The 21,998-nt window shown below is 40.4% G+C and overlaps 1 protein-coding gene across 2 annotated transcripts in view; it reads left to right on the top strand.

Moving 5' to 3' along the window:
* Window positions 1-6,593: 6,593 nt before the first annotated feature.
* Window positions 6,594-21,998, top strand: part of LOC142213095 (mucin-2-like) — a 71,409-nt gene continuing 56,004 nt past the window's right edge. Inside the window, exons 1-15 of one of the 2 annotated variants that reach the window (XM_075281259.1) lie at window positions 6,594-6,687; window positions 7,639-7,900; window positions 12,474-12,588; window positions 12,717-12,807; window positions 14,541-14,656; window positions 14,868-15,084; window positions 15,944-16,069; window positions 16,315-16,432; window positions 16,617-16,755; window positions 18,687-18,797; window positions 18,879-18,948; window positions 19,054-19,191; window positions 19,794-19,958; window positions 21,086-21,180; window positions 21,268-21,394. In XM_075281259.1, the coding sequence (XP_075137360.1) occupies window positions 6,612-6,687; window positions 7,639-7,900; window positions 12,474-12,588; window positions 12,717-12,807; window positions 14,541-14,656; window positions 14,868-15,084; window positions 15,944-16,069; window positions 16,315-16,432; window positions 16,617-16,755; window positions 18,687-18,797; window positions 18,879-18,948; window positions 19,054-19,191; window positions 19,794-19,958; window positions 21,086-21,180; window positions 21,268-21,394 (1,966 nt within the window). In that variant the 5' untranslated portion in view covers window positions 6,594-6,611. Of the gene's footprint in view, window positions 6,688-7,638; window positions 7,901-12,473; window positions 12,589-12,716; window positions 12,808-14,540; window positions 14,657-14,867; window positions 15,085-15,943; window positions 16,070-16,314; window positions 16,433-16,616; window positions 16,756-18,686; window positions 18,798-18,878; window positions 18,949-19,053; window positions 19,192-19,793; window positions 19,959-21,085; window positions 21,181-21,267; window positions 21,395-21,998 lie in introns of those variants that run through there. The other variant, XM_075281258.1, reaches the window with a different exon arrangement.

Here is a 21,998-nt window from a genome sequence, read left to right on the forward strand (position 1 = left end):
GGGAAGGTTGTGTAAGTAGGTTTACAAGTCATAACAGAAAAGGGTACAACAGATTGTCATGATAACGTTCCGTTACACCAGTTATCAGATATTTTTTTTATTATAGCTGACCAAAATGGAGGAACTTTAGGACATGACCAAAAGCAATCCAGACAGATAGGAGTCCATCTCAGCTTTGCAACGAAAAACAATTAATAGAAGTGAAGACCCCCATCCTACGTAACTGAACCGTGGTATAGTAAATGCGATGGAGGAAAGGGGATCGAATTAGGAAGTGTCTATCACTCGTCTAGTATCAAAAAAGGATAATTCAACTTCACTCCGATCTTCGTCTCTATCCTATAGATGGGGACCAGGAGAACGAAATAGGTTGCAGGACTGGGTAAGGGATTTAGCAAGACCAGGGGTCCCAAGGAGGTTCTCTAGCTTAGGAAACTGAGTTAAAAAGAGTAGAGATTAATACCCTTGTAGTGACCCTCGTAGCACTGGAGTCCTAGGTTCACATCTGACCATGGACAACATCTGAATAGAATTTCGATGTTCTCCCCGTGTTTGCGGGGGTTTCCTACCATATTTTAAAAATATACTGATGGTTAAATTGGCTTCCTCTAAAAACAACTGATCCTTGTGGGCGTTGGGGATGAGCCACTAACTCCCCTTTTTCACAACAGTCCCTGTGTTTTGCGTCCATGTTAGAAAAGCGCATTACAAATGTGTGTCATTTGCCATCATTCACCAAACCGTCCAAATGGCAAAGATTGTATTACCAGTTCAATTTCATCTTCAATGAGCAGGACATCGAGCTCAGGCGCTAGGGGGAATTGTCTATCTAGGAAGTCTACTATTACCTGTGTAGAGACCAAACATTTAGAGTCATAAAAGTCACTGAAGACACAATTAATCTTTAGGAGATGTGCACGAGGTGTCCTCTTGAGGGACAATAGAGGGAAAAGTGAGGGCCACATAGTCTACTTACCATTTTAAGCCCCAAACTCAAATACAGTTGCCTCTGTAGATAACATTAATTTTCTAGTGTGGTCCTTAACTAAAGTAAGGGCCCTCCCCTTTGGACTTTTGTCCAATTTCATTTTGGAACAGACCTGTTCATCTCTCCCATCAGCCTTAAACTGGTCTTCCATATCATTGTGTATACGGCTCTGTTCTACCACCCCAGTCATAATGGCACTCCATATAGTGGCCTTATAGGAATCCCATTTACGTAAGGGATCAGGATGACCAGACTTATTTGCCCAGTACACTGCGTAACTGCCTACAAGTGACTGCCTAAGAAACCGAAGGCAAAGTTGGCCAGTAAGGGGGCAGGTGCCTTAAGAGTCAACAGGAGGCCGAAACGGGACTGTAAGGACAAGGGCTAAGTGGTCAGATATGTCCCTAGAACTAAAGTCAATGGGAGAAGTGAAGATTATGTGGATAGTAGAATAGTAAGTAAATTTCCTGTATGGAGAACTTCCATTGCCAGTAAGGTGGAGGGAGGTTGCCCATGAATAAGGTTGCACAGAGCCTAAGTTATGCCATTTCCCATGCCTTGGTTGAAGGTGATAGACACTAATCTTTTTTCAATTATACTAACTATGTAAGTAGAGATGGAGATTAAATAGCAAATTACGATTGTAGAAGGAAGAATCTGAACAATTGTCTAAGGAGGCTTCCTACTAAAAGGCAGATTATGTAATAATTTAGTAGGAACCAATGTTTAGTAGGAACAAGGAACCAGCTGCTTTGTTGTGATATTTGCTAAGGCCTCCCCCGGCTTTGTACACTTGTGAGATACAATGCATAATTTATTTAGCCACAGGTCTAGTGTAGTCATTCTATAATAAAGATACCTACTCTCAGTGGCCTCAAGGGTGATGCATTTACATTGTGGCAATGTCTACCTGTGGTTCAATGAGCCAGAACATGTGCACGTCCACTTTTCATTGTATTGCACTCCTCGGGATAGAACATTAATATCAAATGGGTGCAGGTTCAACTCATAGTACACCTACTGATCAGCTGCTTGAAGAGGATGCAGCGCTCGAGTGAACGGTGACCGTGATGTCATGTTGATCAGTCAACAGATGGAGCTGCAACAAAAGCAACACCTCATACACAGTATTCAGTGGCCCCTTAGTTAACTGATAAATAGTGGTATCTGGATTTGGAAGGCTCATCAATATTAACCCCCTTCTCACATTTTCACGCACATGAATGTCAGGGAATGCAAGAAAGTAGTAAATCTCCAAGTACATGATGGTGACTGATCTTGCCTGCTTAACCCTTAAGATGTAGCAGTCAATGGGGAATGCAGCATCTTAGGTGGCTCCACTGCCCCCCCCCCTCTTGAACCTGAACGAAGACGACCTGTGCAAAGATATAAACCTGGCCTACCTCTGTCTCCTCAGCTGTACCGACACAATTGAACTCTTCTGTGACACTGAACACAACAGTTACAACATATCATTTGTTCAGTATGATATATACTAATAAGTCCTAATAAGGAAGGAGAATATTCCATCCTCACCTTACTTTAGGACATGTCTGGGGAGGTAGTGTATCGAACACATACAGGGAGATAGGCAGAATGCCCAAAATAAAGTAAGTTCAGCTTCCTCATGATCCCTTGGACTTTTGGTTATTAATGACAGTGTACATATTTGGCGGTAGAGATAGACACATTAGTTATTGGATTTGATTTTCGACTAATAAAAGCTACATACAACCCTTTGGAGGTGCTGAGCATTTTTGTAATATATCCCATTACCCTATCTAAATTCCATTTTGTTACAAAACATATTGTAACATCCTCCTTACCAGCCCTCTAACTGAGTTGTTGCTAAGGAAAGTCCGTACATAGTGAATATACAGAACTGAAGCATTTACCAAAGAGGATGGTCCCTTCAAATGCAGTTCCTTCATGTTGCATATAACACCTCATTCCTGTGTTTATAGCTATTTATATACAGTATGTCAGATTACATTATAGCTAGTTCATGGTTGGGAACCTCATCTTTCTTGCGATACCAGAACCACTTTATAGGTGGTATAAAGCTGAAGGTAGTCATTTCAAGGGACTATCCCTCCTTTGGTAGATGCTTCAGCTCTATATACTGCATTGAGTACACGTGTATGGACAGAGTCTCCGACATTGCATAGTTAGATCATTGCTAATGAGAACTTTACAGCCTGCTTTCTATTAGGAAGTTTGATAGATTAATAAAGTATATTACAAAAATCTTCACCACATAGTCTCTGACACAATAGCAGAAAAATTAAAAAAGTCAATGAAATGGGAGTTACACTTTAGACCCATTAATATGTCACTTCAATGAATGTGATGGGGACGGGTTAATTTGTAATTATTAACTAAGGGTGAGACAAGCCATATCATAGAATACTGTATACTGTAGTAAAGGAATCTCATGTGCCTAGAATGTCAGGTAAAATGTGCCAAAAATCCTTGTATTTAGTTTTAGGCTATTTTTCCAATATTAAGTGGCTTAGATGAGAAGTGCTGTGGCATAGTGGTAAATTGCATGGATTAAAATACAACATTGTGCCCCAAATTCTGGCACCAACTCGGCCAAACAATAGTTGGTATTAACTAAAGATGGCCAAACCTCTGAAGTTTTGTGTCATATCCAATTCAGCCCAAAGATTTGTCTCAGGTCAAATAAGATTGTCAAAACTACAGAGTAAAATAAGTTATACTCACCTTCCCTGAGCATCCTCCCAGTGTCCGGAACTCCCTTGAGGTCCTTTTCTCATACCATAAGGCCATTGCTGAGGCTTTTACCAGTCACTTGGGATGTGCCAACATCATGATGCGTTCAGGTTGGAAGTGGACCCTGAGGGAGTGGTGGATTCCATGAGGATGCCAAGGAGAAGTGAAGGAAGAGGAGTATAATTTTTTATTATGTTTCCACACCTCTCCTGGGTCTCCACTAATTATAATATGGGGTCTGAAGAGACTCTAGAGTATAAGAGTTCCTGGTACCAGGGTGACAAACCCCTAAAGATTCAGGTTCAAGTTGAACCTGAAACTTTTGGAAAATTTGGGATGAATCTGGTTCATTCTAAACCAGTTTGCTCATGTCTAGTATTAAAGGGGTATTCCCATGATGCTTGTTCACTAACCTGCAGGCTGTTGTGCTCTATTCACTTCCTGCTTTTCTCGGCACATAGGTGAGCGGGGTTTCACTTGCACGGGATTGGTTGTAAATGAATTACCACAGTGTGAAGCTGATGTAGCAGAGCTGAATTTGAGTCAGTTTGCATTACATACAGAGGTAAGGAACTCCCTATCTCAGCCCTTATCAGACAAATTCAATTAAACCGACTGATAAGAGCTCAGAAATCCCCGAGCTCTCGCCTCCCCTATCTGAGAAGCTCAGCTACTTATCAGACACAAACAGCTCAGAGCTGCTCCCAGCCCCTCCCCCCCCTGAGAGCAGGCAGCTACATCACTTGACAAATGAGCAGATAATCCCAATGGCCATAGAAACGGAGTGTAAACAATGAAGTGAATAAATTAAGATAGCGGCCAAACAAAGCAGTTTTGATAAAGCAATGCATTTAGGAAAAATATTAAATCCACATAAACTAGCAGTATAGATAGGATCCTTGTGATGGGACAACCCCTTTAACCTTTAGACAGGTGTTGTATATGCCAGATTTATCATACAACTCAAGTCACTGAGATAAATGTGGCACATCTTCAGACTGCCCATCTATGTTTACACTGTCTAACTGTTAAGATGGTCATACACAGTAGACGATTATTGGCTTACCATCTAATGTCTATGAGGACCTCCAGAGGTGCCTAGCAGCAGCTCCTTCCCCATCCCATTCAGTATACATGTATCATTCTGGCAAGTCAAGAGGGGGACTGTCAGTGTATGGTCTGCATTATTAAATGTGGGTCTATGTCTATATCTAATTTCAGTTCCTCTGCATTTACATAATAGATGTGGTACCACACCCTTTGTAATTCCACTATAGTCTAGTACGTGGGATTAGAGCTACACAGTTCTCACCATATTTCAATTACTTCTTTGGAAACTACTGATAAATTGCTGGATTAGAGACCGAGCTCTCTCTTTGCTTATAGTACGACTGTATTGTAAGTTGCAACTTCTTTTACCATAAACTGTATGATGACACACTCCTAGATGTTAATAACTCAACACATGTCAGTAGAAATTTCCTTTTGGAATAGGTATGACTGGTATACTTTGGCATCGTATTGTCTCATATGTATTGAAAAGCACTGTCGACTACAATTTTCAATTCTCTCTCTCTCTATAAATATATGTAGAGAGATCGAGAGAGAGATGTGTATGTATAAATGTTTATATATGTATGGGGTCAAGTCAGGCAAAATCAGAAATGGTAGTGTATACATATTATATATATATATATTCTGTAGTGTCAAAGCAGTGGAAGGATATCCAGATCATGTCTGCTGTCATTAGCCAATCAGTAGGTGGGGATCACTGCTACATTTTTTTTCTTAAATGTAGATTATGAGCCCCATATAGGGATCACAATGTACATTTTGTTTTCCTATCAGTATTTCTTTGTAGAATGGGCGGAGGATATCCATGCAAACCCAGGGAGAACATACAAACTCCTTGCAGATGTTGTTCCTGGTGGGATTCAAACCCAGGACTCCAGCGCTACAAGGCTGCAGTGCTAACCACTGAGCCACCATGTTGCGCCTGGATCACTGCTACATTTGGCTTTACAGCTCAAATTCATCGCTGGGCTTGAGGAACACCATACAACAGTACAATGCTATGAATGATTACCATCTGGGGGGCAGTTCTCAATACCTGGTGCTGATGCTGAGCTGTAAGGCTGGCCACTCTGACAATGCAGGGATATTGGTGCCAAAACTAACAGCACTGATATCTCTGCAATTGGGTACATGACCACACTGTCAGCTTTCTGGCAGTATACTGTATAGAATAGCTAATATAAGAGGACATGAAAGGTTTAATAGCTATCTACTTAGTATCTATCTATCTATCTATCTATCTATCTATCTATCTATCTCATATCTAATACTATCTATCTATCTATCTATCTATCTATCTATCTATCTATCTATCTATCTATCTATCTCATATCTAATACTATCTATCTATCTATCTATCTATCTATCTATCTATCTATCTATCTATCTATCTATCTATCTATCTATCTATCTCATATCTAATACTATCTATCTATCTATCTATCTATCTATCTATCTATCTATCTATCTATCTATCTATCTATCTATCTATCTATCCTATATGTTATTTATTATTATGTTACCACTTCTTAGGGACAAAATGCAGCTGACTCTAGATACATAATGTGACAGGTGACAAGTTTGTCAAGGGCTTGGTCAGCAGTGACAGAGTTAAGGAAATGAATATCTTTTAGTGTATCCCTCCCGAATGGCTTAATGTGAGGAGAGAAAGGAAATGTTTACCTTGATTGTAAAGATTACAGATTTCTCTGCCCCTCCTTCTGTGATGTCATTAAGACACCAAATAATCCTATAAGAGCAAGGTGCAAATGCTCCTGACACTCCTGAAGGTGCATCGCCTCTGTGGCACACAATGGGGTACCATACTGCCAGCTTATGGGTGCTATGGCTGGCATTGGGCCTCTCCTACGCTATAGAAGTGATACCAGGTAAATATTTCTTATAGTTTATGTTATAGATATATCTGTTATATTCTACATATGTCATTATTTGGGAATCCTGTCTTGTAGAAGAGAGTTGCATGGGACCAGTATAGTCATGTAGTGGTAATGAGAGGTTTTACCTTATCATAGTATACACAGTTTAACAACTTGGTCAATAGATAAGAATATGGAGAGCTGACACAACCTAAGTAGCCAGGACAATGACCAGTGTGTAGAGAAAGGAAGCCTTTAAAGGGAAAGTATCCTAATAGGTAAAGTATCCTAATAGATCTTATGTTTTTCTAATTCGTTTTCACTTTCTGAATTATTTTTTTTTCTTAGTTCTGTTTTCTTTATGTTTATGTTAAAAGCATTTAGAGATATGCTCTACAGCAGTCACATAGACACAACAATCTTGATATGTTCAATGAAGTCTATGGGAGAATTTTCTAGCCATGCCTTCAAAAAGCCGTGCCCATCAGCTACATATAGATTAGGGCCCCATTGTAGTGGGTGAAGGGGCCCCAAAAGTCCATCTCCCGCATAAATTATTCCAAATGGCACAGGGTACTTTTGAAGATTTTGCTGCAGCTTCACGTTACGCCCAATAGAGATGATACCAGTCATTGTGATCCTTGTTTGGGTCGGTGAAGGGGCATTTGCTGCAAAGACAACTCCTACCAAATAGAATGTGCCAAAATATCATTAGGCTTACTGGTCACCTTGGAAATATAAGTCATGTTCTGACAACACTTGAATGCAAAAACCAAAAGTGTTGTACTACTGTATACTAAATCTGATCTAAATCTGAAGTTTGGACCATATAGGAGACCTTCTAGTGACGCTTTAACTTCTTCACATTAAGCTTAAGAGGATTGTACTAAGTGGAAATTGACTTGTTACTTGTCACACACAATTCTTAGACTAACTCTAACCTTCTTCTTCAATTGTCGCCAGGTCGAATCCGTAATCATGGCCACTACGTCTGCAGCACATGGGGAAACTATCACTTCAAAACCTTTGATGGGGATTTCTACCAGTTCCCTGGCAGCTGTAGCTATAACTTGGCCTCAGACTGTGGAGATTCCTACCCGGAATTCTCTGTCCACGTCCACCGGTCTACAGAAAGTGATCATCCCCTTATAGACAAGATCACCATCGCCATCAAAGATGTCATCATTCAACTGAAGAGCAGCATAGTCATAGTGAACGGGGCCATGTAAGTCCATCAAGCATACGTTATTTTTATGTATGAACACCTATTCGGGATGTCCTTCAGGTTCAATGGTAACCCTTATACCAAATATTGTCTTACATGTACAGGAACAAAATGATACAGTAGTTACTAAATGGGTTTTAAGTGATGTACCGTAATTCTGTACTGTAGATAATATGTCTAATTTCTAAGGAATTCTCATTTCAAATATGGCTTATACTTGGGTCGGCTTATACTCGAGTATATATGGTACTTATTTTATATGGTCATTCCCTGATAGACAAGAGTTGATGTAAGTCCCTTACTCATACTCATGCTATGAGTAAGGGACTTATATCAACTCTTGTCCCGAAACGCGTCAGCTTTTTATCATGCCCCTACCTTCTTTAAGGTGATGTAATATCCATATTTTTTATACATTGAATTAAAAGTTATGTTTTAGATAATTGGTGGCATGCTGGATTTTTTTTATTTTTCAATTTCTATACTCCCTCACAGTCGGGGCTCTCCGTGCAACCACCTTGGTCTCGAAGTGTGAATTCAGGACAAGTAGAGCGATTTTTCTTCTTGGCATTAACCTATTGTCCCACAAGATGAAGTTAGATAATAGAGGTTACCCAAGTTCTAATACTGATGGCCTATCCTTAGGTTGTGAGAATCCTACAGCCGAGACCCCAGATTTGCTGTTTAGGGACAGCGCAGCTCCTGGAAATGTTTATATGCTGGGAGCCATAAGGCCCACTCACTGTACAATTTGTAGCAGTGAGTTTTGGTACTGTAGGGGATCAGCGGGGTTTCGGCTGTCAGACCCTTGCAGATCATATCATAAGGATAGTCCATCAATATTAGAAACTGGATAACCCCTGTAATTTTATCTCTTACTGCTACTTATTACTAGATACTTATCTAGCCCACTTAAAAATGCCAACATGGTGTCAGCCATCACTACCTCTTGGGGTGGGGTATTCCATAGTTTGACTACTATAAATCTCCTATATGTCCCTTAGTCCTTTGTACTCTTCTTGTAACAAATAAATTGTGAGCTACATTTATATACTTAAATTAGATCACTTGTAAGGCCTCATTCACATCTGCATCGGTAATCCGTTTGGGGGAGTCCGCATGGGGACCCCCGAATGGACTACTGAACGCATTGGTAAGCAGTGTACAGTGAAAGCACACGGACCCCATAGACTATAATGCGGACTTCACAATCTACTTTCCTGACCACTGCCCTCATTATAGTCTATGGGGTCCATGTGCTTTCACTGTACACCACATACCAATGAGTTCGGTAGTCCGTTCAGGGGGGTGCCCATGTGGACTCCCCCGAACGGATTACCGACGCAAAAGTGAACCACGCCTAAGGAGTCTTTATCCAAGCCGAACAATCCTTATTATAAGTGAGACCTTCTATCCCATTTGATAATCTAGTTGTCCGCCTTTGAACCCTCTCCAGATCTATAATCTATTCTTCTTTGGAATGTGGAGCCCAAAACGAAACCTCGGATTTACTTTCACCGCTTCTGTTTAACACTGAGCACTTCTGCTTAGCTTCACTTGTTAATCCATTAAAAATGTAGCAGAATTAACCCGAACTTCTGCACCAGGTTAAACTTCTGTAATGTGATATCTGAACACAAAACATAACACAAAAGCAATGTTTTTCTAATGACTTTGCACTGTTTTTTTTGTTGTCTCTTGTGATAACATATCTCGCCATAGCAGTGTAATCGATGGCAGAAGTTCGGGTTACCTCTGCTACGTCTGTATATGCAATAATACTATTTCTATGTTATTGATTTAAATCCAAGTGTGCTCTGTACGTCGTAGTCTCGTTGTCGTCCTATTCAGTAACTTCATTAGCAAATGCAAGTTATAGCGTAACTTTCCCCATAATATATCAATCTGTTCACCGTCTCCTAGTCTATAACATACTTCCTGCATATCAGACACCCTGGTACTTTAAAGGGAACCAGTCAGACAACATGGCAGGTTCCCTTTAAATCACTTATAATTGTGTTGAAATTAACACAGTACGTGTTGTAAATTTACTGCAGTATTTCCCAATCAGGAGATATTGACAGGAATCATAAAAGGTAAAAGTTACACCAATAGAAAGCTTAAACAAGGGTGGAGTAAGCTGCTTTTTGCCTCCTTAAGGCTGAGGCCCCACATTGCGGAAACGCAGGTTTTTTTGTTTCAGATTTTGCTGCGGTTTTTGGAGCCAATGCCAGGAGTGGAATGAGCAGGAGGGAGAAGTATGAGAAATTCCTATATATTTCCCATTCCTTTTGTAGCCATTCTTGGCTTTGGCTCTAAAAACCAGCAGCAAAAAAAGCTGCGTTTCTGCAACGTGGAGCCTAAGGGTATGTCCACATGATGTAATTTGCATTCCGCGTGTGAACACTTCCATGCGGCTAGCCGTGACGGGATTCCAATGCAGAAGAATGGGCCTAATCGGGAGGGAGCCTTGTGCTGCGGAATTCGCAACCGAGTCAGCCGCAGAATCCGCGGCAAGATAGGGCAGCTCGCTTCTCTTTTCTGCTAATAGCTAGTGGAAAAAAGAAGCAAGCAGCTCCCATTGAAGCCGTTTTGGCAGCTGGATTCCGCATCAAAATCCGCTCCAAAAAACTCAATGAGAACATACCCTTATAAATGCTTAGCATGGATTTAGGCAGATCAATGATCTTGACCAGTTACAGAATGATTTACTCACCCGTCAGAAGAGTTTTATGAATAGGGTAATATATTGGGGCGGCATATTGGTAATATATTGGTTTAGGTAGCAGGTTCAAAATGTATCACCAAGGTAGCCCCTGAAAAATATTTCCATTCTTGGGGAACCCCTAATGCCTCATGTCATGGCTCAGACATGGTTAGTGCTCACATAGTATCATAGTTCCCTTCTCTATTGTTATAGTAGCGGGTCTTATAGTTGCTTTGTTCTGGGGGACTTCGGATCAGAACCCCACTGGTTTATGGTTTTACATGGTTTTTACAGTACGGTTACCTTCGGCTTCCCTTTTACCATTCTGAGGAACCTATGTGGAAATTCCATAAAGATTAATTCTTATTTGTAACTTCCCCTTTAGTCATTGGAGCGTGATGAATTCTGGGGCAGAATTTCCCATTTTGATAATAAGACAACACGTTTTTGTAAAGTATTTGCAGATCTGTAGTCCAAGCTATTATACATACTTTATATACATGTATGAACAATAGAATTCACTGTATTTGTTTTTTGCTATCATGGGTGACTTGTGACTAAATATTAGTTCTTGGGATCAAGCATTGACTATTGCAATGACCACCATCCTAGGAACTCTTGTGGTGATACAATGGAGGTGCAAGGTCCTAAGAGTCCACTGAAGACTGGACAGGGGTCTTTTTCAATTTAAAATGAAGGACATCCGATGGACCCCATTTTAGTCAATAGGGTCCGCCAGACTCTGTGTGTGACCCCTGCTTTACCGGTCTGCCTCTCTGGTTTTTGGGTCCCTTGGCAGAACCTAATGATGGAAAAACAAGTTACATTTTTACAACATTGCGTTGTGGGCAGAACAGCTGTGGTCTTGAGAGTCTTGCGTTTCGACTGACATTTGTATAAGGTGTTCCCTTGGGTGTTGTCCATTTTTATAAAGCAATTAAAGTGGAGTTTCTTCATGACCACACCAAGACTTATATGTGTCTTAGACCATATGGTGAGCACTCTGACATGGGACTCATCAGATTACTCAATTCAGTAGACAGCTATAAATATTTATAGCACTATACTGTACTGGATTAGTCAACAAGTGAATATTAAGAAGTTTAACCCTGTTACTCAAATTATTCCAAGATCCAAGGTGGTACAACCACGTTGACCAGTCTATGATGTATCATACTCTTCTAGAAAATCAAAGCCAACTCAAAGATGGAAGAACATTTCTAAGGATATTTTTTGAGATTTCTCGTGAAAATGTATTAATATAATTTTATTTTGCATTGTTTATGAATTTAATCTACACTTTCAATTATTATATCCCTTTCTTAATATATTGAATTAATTGAACCCAGCAGAACCCAATAATTTTGACAGGGTCATATGAAATCTATGGGGCTCTAATGTGTATGACCATGGGGTAAGAACATGGCGGAAGACCCTTCTCTCCCTGGATTTCTGTGTCTGAACTTTTTCATACACATTAGATAGGCTGCCCAAACTGGTAGGGTCGATAAATAGAATAGATATGACAGGAGGTCTATAAGAACTAGGGTTGAGCCGATCTTGAGATTTCAAGATTGATTTTAAAATCCAATTTCCGATCATTTTCCAGCCGATCTCGATTGTGAAATTTACTCAATCGCCGATCGGAATCCGATCCCGATCCTCAACCCTAGTCAATGCTTCTCTATGGGAAAAGTCACTTTTAAGGTTGAGCCAATCTTGAGATAACCTCCGATCTCGATCCCGCTGGAAAAGATCAGTTTGGAATTCCGATCATGATCGTGAAATTTACTCGATCGCCGATTGGAATCCGATCTTTCCCGATCCCTCAACCCTAATAAGAACATATAATTCTTTTTGTTGTAGAGCTAAGACACCTTACTACAGCTTCGGAATCCTCATTCACAAGAATGACGCTTACTTTAAGTTGTACACAAAGACGGGCTTGACCCTCATGTGGAACAAAGAAGATGCCGTCATGGTGAGTTTCACGTAAAATCAGATTATTAGTGGCAAAATATAACTATTGTAGAGAACTAAGACTTGCTGTGTCCTGTGTTTCATGTAAAACGAGTCTTATTTTAGTCTTCTTTATGATTCATTTTTTAGGTGGAACTGGATCCAAAGTATAATAATCGTACCTGCGGTCTGTGCGGTGATTACAATGGGGTCCCTGTTTATGACGAATTTCTTTCGGGGGGTAAGTAGTCTGTAATATTGGGTAAATTTTAGTACCCCCATCTATTTGGCCTTAGGATAGGCAAAGTGCAGAACAGGAAAGTAATGATCTTGCACATAGAAGAGCGACTGTAGGCGAGGTTTGGTCTGACATGTTGTATAGATGGAGTAGTTGTGCCCAGTTACTACTATGTGTCAAGACCCGAGTGAAGATAATGGTGCTAGTGCTTGCATTAAATGTGTATGGGGTGTCACATATGGTGGTCTTGCACATATCAATATGTTTGTAACTGTGGCAAGTGAAGAGGTCAGAATTTAAAGAAAGATCCATATAAAGTATGAAGAGATTGTGTAGATATTCGACTTAGGGTGGTGCGACACAATGTACTGGATGAGACTATAGCCGTATCCAGCCCTTAGACCACTGAAGGCTTCACTTATCAATAAGTGAAACGCTGATTAATTTCAGCTAGATATCATTACTGGTCTCTCAATAACAGCAAAAACACCCCACCAGATATAAGATATAGCTGAAAATAATTGCTGTTTAATTTACATAGAATTCAGAGCACTGGCGGCCAAAGGACTGGATGTAGCTATAGCCGCATTCAGTACATCATGGGGCAACACCCTTAAGAGGTTATCTCTAAGTACCCCCTAATATGTAGAACAGAGATGCCAAAGAAAGTTCAGTGCCCCCTTGTCTATTCCAACCTAGACCTATGCAGAAAGTCCGTATGGGACAAAACTGCTGCTAATTTTTACTTGCATATCATATAAGTGGATGAGATTTTACTAAATCTCATCCATGTGCTCCAGGAAATTCCGGCATGGATGTGAGTTTTGGATTTTAAAGTCTGCAGTGTGCATAGGTGGTGGTAGGGGCAGTCGTGGCATATGCTAGTTGTTGGGAGGGGTCCAACAAGCCACTTTAATGTGTTTAGATTCACAGTAAGGGTAAGGGTGGTCTGAGCCCTTCTCCTGGGTGAAAGAAAGCCGAACTACAGCTAATTTCTGTTGCCTAATGTTTGCAGATTTGTTGATCCCCCATAAACTTTAATGGATAAATCAAAATCTGAGCTAAAATCCACAAGCAATATAGTCAATGAGTATTCTTCTAGCTTTTTAGAATATTCGCAAGAAAACCTCGAGGCAAATCTGTACAGCTTGGTGCAAATTTGTTTTGCAAAATTTTCTTTGCAAAATTTCGGTTGCTTGAGGCCTGTTTGACATCTGCACCCCCCCAAATGGAATACTGAACGCATTGACAAGCGGTGAGCTTATGAAAGCACACAGATCCCATAGACTATAAGGGGGTCCGTGTGTTTTCCGTGAGGTGTCTGCATGGAACATGTTACAAGAAAAGTACTTCATGAACTACTTTCCTCTCCGCATGATTTGTGCGGACAGCGCATGGAAAACACACAGACCCCATTATGGTCTAAGGGCTCCACGTGCTTTCATAAGCTCAACGCTTTTCAATGCATTTGGTAGTCTATTCGGGGGGTGGGGGGGCCCATGCGGAATACCGAACGCAGAAGTGAACCAGGCCTTACTGTTAAAATAATCTGCAGCAAATGTTGCCCATGTAGATTTACCCTGAGGGCTGTGCTGTATTGCACCCTTTAATGGAATACCATTGAAGAAATTGTCATAGTTTTTGTTGCTGTCTAAATTATACAGAATAATGAATGTGTTAATCTACAGTCAATGTAAAGTATTACACATACTATAGGGTATCATTCTTCTTCCTAGATATCTTACTGGATCCTATACAATTTGGAAATCTGCAAAACATTCATGACCCAAATGATGAGTGCACCGACACAGATGAAACTCAGAAAGCAGACACATCCCATTGCTCCCAATACGTAAGTTGTCGCCTAACTGTATATATTATTGGTACCGGATGTCAAATGCAAACCCACAGGGCAAGGATATGGCTTTGTGATATGTGTTTTAATGTCTAAGCATCAGATTTATATTTTAGAGTCAAGCTTTTGTATTGTAGAAAGTTGGCAGCCCTTTACAAAGTGTATGTATGTATTGGTAATATACTGTTCTATTTGCCCCCCCCATTAGCGCTCAGCATGTGAACAACATCTAAAGCACGAGGCATTCGCAGACTGTGAAAGTCTCCTCAACGTGGAAAACTACATCCAGGCCTGCATGCTGGACATGTGCTCTTGTGATCAGTCTCAAGACTCCTTCTGCCTGTGTAGTACTATCACTGAGTATTCCAGACAGTGCTCTCATGCTGGAGGACGCCCAGGAACCTGGAGAACAAATAACTTCTGTCGTAAGAATTTTATTTCGACTTACTTTATGAGATCCTGTGCTTTCTCCTGACTTTGAGTATAAGCCGAATTTTTCAGCACAGTTTTTGTGCTGAAAAAGCCCCACTCGACTTATACTCGAGTCAGCAAAAAAAATAAAAATATTTTTTTTAGGAGGGGGGTGGGGCCTATGACCAGCCGCAATAACAATGTATAGAATCTCCCATAAAATAGTGTGAAAAAAAAGAAGCTTTAAAAAAATAAAAGTTCTAAATCCCTCCTTTCCCTAGAATACATATAAAAGTAGGAAATGACTGTGACACACAAACACATTAGGTATCCCTGTGTCTGAAAGTGCCCGGTCTACTGAATATAGGGGATCTGCAGTGCTCCTGTTCTGTCAGGAAGGGGTTAATAGGAGCACTGCAGATACCCTATATTCAGCCAGACTGAATTCCAAGTAGGGGGAAAAACCCAGTCCTCAAGTTCAGGGAAGGGGCAGACAGACAACCAAAACACCCCCTCCCCTTCCCCAGCAACTACTGCACCCAAAAACTCCGACCATTTTAATTTTTGAAATTTTCCAGTAGCTGCTGCATTTCCCCCCTAGGCTTATACTCGAGTCAATAAGTTTTCCCAGTTTTTTGTGGTAAAATTAGAGGCCTCGGCTTATATTCGGGTCGGCTTATACTCGAGTATATACGGTAAGTCCTCCAGGTAGACATACGCTCTTCGCAGACGTGAATCCTGAAGAGGACCTCTTTCTGTCACTCCAGAGTTCACTAATGGTGTATATGGAAATGGATTTTCTAAACTAGACTGAATCCCCCTGAAATACTATTACTATATCATGAATAATATAGACTGATATCTCTTTTCCAGCTAAACAATGTCCCACAAATATGATTTATCAAGAAAGTGGCTCTCCTTGCAAGAATTCCTGTTCCCATCTAGAGATCCACAGCCTGTGTGAGGAGCATTACATGGACGGCTGCTTCTGTCCTGAAGGTGACGCAGAACATATATGTATAATAACGCATGTGCAAACATAATAACACAATAATAGCCTTACCTTGCTACTACTATTTAGCCTATAAGTTTTGACATGAATCTATAATAGCAATCTATATATCACTGCATCATATCATTGTATGTCACATGTGTATATAGGTGTAATCTACCATATAGGAACGTTAAAGATTAAGTCAATAGACATTTAATGGAACAATAATGGAATTGTCCACTATTTCCAGGCACTGTGCAGGACGACTATACCGATAAGGGTTGTGTGCCGGTCAGTGACTGTCACTGCAAGCATCGAGGGAAACTGTATGCACCTGGAGAAACCATGCAGAATGACTGTGATGAATGGTAAGAGCAGGAGTAACCTTGCCAGATGATCTCTAGGATTTGCCATGCATAGTTATAGCTTGGCTTTCCTTCTCCAAGCCCTGTGTCTAAATATCCTGGTCGAATAAGTGACATCACCAAACCCCCCTAGGTATGCATTAATATTTGGCTCTGGTTGATCTTTATCATTATCTTATCTATTTAGCCGCTGTGTCTCTGGAAGATGGAGCTGTACAGATAATGCCTGCCCAGGAGTTTGCTCCATTGAAGGGGGAGCCCATTTCACCACTTTTGATGGGAAGGCCTATACTTTCCATGGAAAATGCTACTATGTGCTATCTGAGGCAAGGCTCTTGTTATTATAAATTCTGTCTATCTATCTATCTATCTATCTATCTAATCAATGTTATCTATCCATTATCGATCTATCTATGGATTTTCTACAAAGCTAATTTAAAGGGATTTCCCATAAACACAACCATATTTAGATATGTAGACCATATATAATAGCAGTCTACAAAAATCTGAAAGGTAGTCACAGTGCAGAGGGATCTACCCTATTCTCATTAGCACAAGGAAGTACAAGAAGCAATGGGATGAAACTAAAGGGAAAGAGATACAGATTAGACATTAGGAAAAACTTTCTGACAGTGAGGGTAGTGAGAGAGTGGAATAGGCTGCCACGGGAGGTGGTGGGCGCTCCATCAATGGAAATCTTCAAGCGGAATCTGGATAAACATATAGCTGGGATGATTTAGGAAAACCTGCACTCGCAGGGGGTTGGACCCGATGGCCCTTGAGGTCCCTTCAAGTCTACCATAAGAAATAAGAAGAAATTAAAAGTTAAACATTTTTGGAAATATAAGTACTTAAAAATTTAGCAGTGTTTTAAAGAATGTCACGAATGAGATTATTAGAGAAAATCTGTTGTCTTGTTCAGTTTCTAATGGATATGTGATCATGAATACAGGAACTTTCTATGGTCTGAGAATGATCAGAAACCCAGCCATGATTTCCTTATTGTGGATAGGTTATCGGGCAAAGACATGTCATGTTCTCTTCTCGTACATGTAGTGTCCCGTCCTGAGAACCAGCCATGATGTCCTTATTGTGGTCAGGATATCTTCTCATACATGTAGTGTCCTCCTGATAACCAGCCATGATGTCCTTATTGTGGTCAGGTTATCAGGAGGACATTACATATATGAGAAGATAACCTGACCACAATAAGGACATCACGGCTGGTTATCAGGAGGACACTACATATATGAGAAGATAACCAGCCATGATGTCCTTATTGTGGTCAGGTTATCTTCTCATATATGTAGAGTCCTCCTGATAACCAGCCATGATGTCCTTATTGTGGTCAGGTTATCAGGAAGACTCTACATGTACTGTATGAGAGAATAACCTGACCACAATAAGGACATCATGGCTGGTTATCAGGAGGACACTACATGTATGAAAAGATAACCTGACCACAATAAGGACATCACGGCTGGTTATCAGGAGGACACTACATGTATGAGAAGATAACCTGACCACAATAAGGACATCACGGCTGGTTATCAGGAGGACACTACATGTATGAGAAGATAACCTGACCACAATAAGGACATCACGGCTGGTTATCAGGAGGACACTACATGTATGAGAAGATAACCTGACCACAATAAGGACATCACGGCTGGTTATCAGGAGGACACTACATGTATGAGAAGATAACCCAACCACAATAAGGACATCATGGCTAGATTTCAGAGTATATAAAGTTCCTGTATTTATGGTTATATCCATTGGCAGCTGAATGAGACAACACACCATTTAGATTATTAGGGAAAATCTTTAAGGCTAAGGCCCCACGTAGCCGCAACAAAAAAAGAAATAAAACGCTGTGGAAAAGGCATGAGTTTTCCTAAGCTGACTTTCTGCCCCTGTGATGCCTATATGGAAAGTGCCAGAGTTTTTGACATGGGGCCCCATATTTCCAAAAATGATAACTTTGAATTGACTACACATTTAAATATGGTTATGTTTATGGGAAAACCCCTCTAATACATCATTGCAACACACCCAAAACATACTTTGGTTCACATTACAACACTAGGTGGTCACATGTACACATGTATGCCATAAACAACTCCAAACGGAGTATCACAAAATTGTGTTTTTTTTCATCAAAGCCGGTCACCTTGTGTCATTCATCTCTTTGTCACTACATTGGAGCCATTTACCCAATTGAACTGACTTTATGATGGGTTATTCTTCCTTACAGGGTCGTAGCAATGATTCCCACGTTATATTAGGAGAGCTGACGCCTTGCAGTTCTTCGGAAAGAGAGACTTGCCTTAAGTCTGTTGTACTCCTTACAGACAACAAGAAGAATGTAAGTAATGTATATTGATAGATAGTAGTGTCTTATAATTTGGTAAGAAGAGCAAAGCCAACTCACCTTTAATTCTTCTAGGTCGTGGTCTTCAAGGCAGATAGCACGGTCCTTCTCAATGAGCTTAAGATAACCTTGCCTCATGTCACAGGTAAGATCGGAAACCAGTATGGCATTGAATGGGTGCAGGGGTTCCTATGCTTGCTGGCATCTCAGTATCATGGTAACTATCAGGGTCTCTCTGTTATCTTTACAGCCAGTTTTTCAATCCTGAAGCCCGTTGGAAACTATATAGTTGTTCAAGCATCTCATGGCCTACAAATGCAGATACAGCTGTTACCAGCAATGCAGCTATACATCACTATGGAGAAGTCTGCCAGAAGACAACTAAAAGGTCAGTGAGGCTTAGATACACGATGGAGCCAAGACAAGGCAAGACAAGGTGATAGACATTTTGCACTAGTTGGTATCTCATAGATTTTAATATGAATATTGTAATAGTATGTCATTTTTATTCTGGGCTTTAGAGTCCAGTGGGCGGTCCTGACGGCTTACATGTGTAACTACGGAGAGTAAGACCACCCACTGGACTCTTTAGCCCAAAATGAGTAGACTGTAAATGACAAGATTTGCTTACATGGTTGCCATATACACATTAGACAAGAAATTTCTGGCACCCCAAATTGATCTCCAAACGTTATAAATTTATTGTGTCCACAAAATAAACATCCACCAAAAACCTTTCGGTATCACAGACCTTCCTCAGTACGTCAGATGTAAGGCGGTAAACAGGTATAGAGTGGAAGCCATGTGGTCAAGTCTCACTTTCCTCTGACTTGACCACATGGCTTAGCACTGGAAGCGGGAGGAACAGTAAGTGTCACTTGGATGACCCCTTTAAGATTTTTAATTATTATTATCATAAGTTTTTATATTTTTCTATTGTCATATTCTTTTTTATTCCAAGTGGCTTTAATAATTCATTGTCTTCTTTAGGTCTTTGTGGAAACTTCAACTCTAAGGAAGGAGATGACTTCAAAACATCCGGAGGTCTTGTAGAAGCCACAGCATCAGCCTTTGCCAACACCTGGAAGATCCAGGCCAATTGTCATGATGTGTCTGACTGGTTGGAAGATCCATGTAGCCTCAGCATCGAGAACAGTAAGAATTCATCTCACTGTGGAGACATTTTATTATGACACAGCCCTGATAGAGTTCAAGAGGTTGATTAAAGCACAGGCCCGATTTACTAATAGTTAGGCTAAGGCCCCGCCTAGTGAAACTTAGCAAAAATACTCTGCGGGAAAAAAACAGGTTGGAAACACATCACTTTTTTCACTTGAACTAAAGATGTGCCAAATTTGCCAAATATGTTTCGTGCTCATGACAGCATCTAGTCATCTAGTCTTAATCACAATAGTAAATCTGGGTCACAATGTTTATTACAAAAATTATATTGAACGTATTGGTGTAGTTTTTTGATCCAGTAGATCCAGCAGGAAGGATAAGTATAAGTCCTGCCTTTATATTTCCCGTTCCACTTTTGGCGTATGAAATGGTTACAAAAATGGCGGCAAAAAAAAAAGCACTAATAAAAACATTGCTATTTGGAGAAGAAAGGAGAATTCACCCGTATCATCGATCTGAGGCCATCAAAGTCCTGATCCCATAATCAGTTCCTCCCAGCTAACACTGAACGGACGGATGTGTAATTGTCATATTTGGGCCTCAGATCTTATTTACCATTTTAGTAATGTCTCATGAGTAAGGTTGTATTGATTCGTAATGTCAGATAATGTGAGAAATGGCACCAAGTCAACAGTTACACCTCCAGCAGAGACTGGCAGATATCCTGACTCTACCTTTGACCTTAGGCTCTGCTCACATTATAATTTTACAATACGTATATTTCTCCATGTTTTTTTTCTCCGAGTCGCACTATAGACTGTGTTATGTGCTAACTCATTGCATGGTTGCACAAGTTCAAGCAGGGCCTGAATGCCTATCTGGGAAGGAAAATATTACAGGTTTTGGGTATTAGATTTTTGGGTAAGTTCATCAAAGATTTTATAATGATTGTTGGATTTGGAGTCAGGAAAGAAATTTGTCAACGACCTGGGGCAATTGGCATCAACCTCGTGTTTTTTGGGGTTTTTTTGCCTTCTTCTGGGTCAACACTGGTGGGTTATAGATTGCACTTGTGTCTTCTTTTAGTCTCATTTACTATGTTACTGTATTTACTTCAGTAAAATTCAATACATAAATTTAGCACCCACTTTATTTTACAGAAAATTATGCCGACTATTGGTGTTCTAGGCTGGAGGATCCTGAGTCTCACTTTGCCAAGTGCCATTCTACCATAGACCCTACCAGCTATGCCAAGGTTTGCCATCATGTTGTATGTACAGTCTCAAGCTCATGCGCTTGTGTTCTGCTTACTTTAATTTTATCTTATTTTTTTCACCCCCAGAGGTGTCGCTATGACTCATGTAGCTGTAAGAACAGTGAGCACTGTATGTGTGCAGCCCTATCCTCTTATGTCAGAGCCTGTGCCATGAAAGGGATCATTCTGTGGGGATGGAAGAAAGGAGTCTGTGGTAAGAGCAACTCATTTTATAGACGTTTTACTCTTTGTAGGGGCAAACAGAGAGGTGACGGGATCCATAAAAAATTTGTTGAATTGAAGCCCCTTCTCATGCATCCCATACATGTTTTTTTCCCTCCCAATACATTGTCTACTGTCCATTTACTTTCTTCTTTGTTTGATGATGTGTTAGTTTGCTCAGGGGTGGAGCATTATAAAAGTTAACACCCATGAGGAACTTCGGCTTTCCCTTCTTACTCTCTAGATTATATTTATAGATTTTTATAGATGAGAAGAGTTCAAGTATTTTTTTTTTTTTTGCATTTTGCTACAATATCTAATTATTTTAGATTTCCTTAATATTTCTCTTATATATTACATTGCATTATTTTTATTTTTTTTTATTAAAGGTATTGTGCCACAAATACTATTTAGCAATAAATTCCTGATCGGTTGCGGTATGACCACTAAGGCCACTACCAATCCCAAATGTAGCCATAACTGGTGGTGATGGCGGATGGCCCTTCCATTATAGTGAATGGGAGACGGCTGAACTGCAACATTCGGCTATCTCTAGTGCTCCCATTGAAGTGAATGGGAGCGCCGTCCTCAAGCAG

The sequence above is a fragment of the Leptodactylus fuscus genome, chromosome 7, assembly GCF_031893055.1.
Source record: "Leptodactylus fuscus isolate aLepFus1 chromosome 7, aLepFus1.hap2, whole genome shotgun sequence".
NCBI lineage: Eukaryota > Metazoa > Chordata > Amphibia > Anura > Leptodactylidae > Leptodactylus > Leptodactylus fuscus.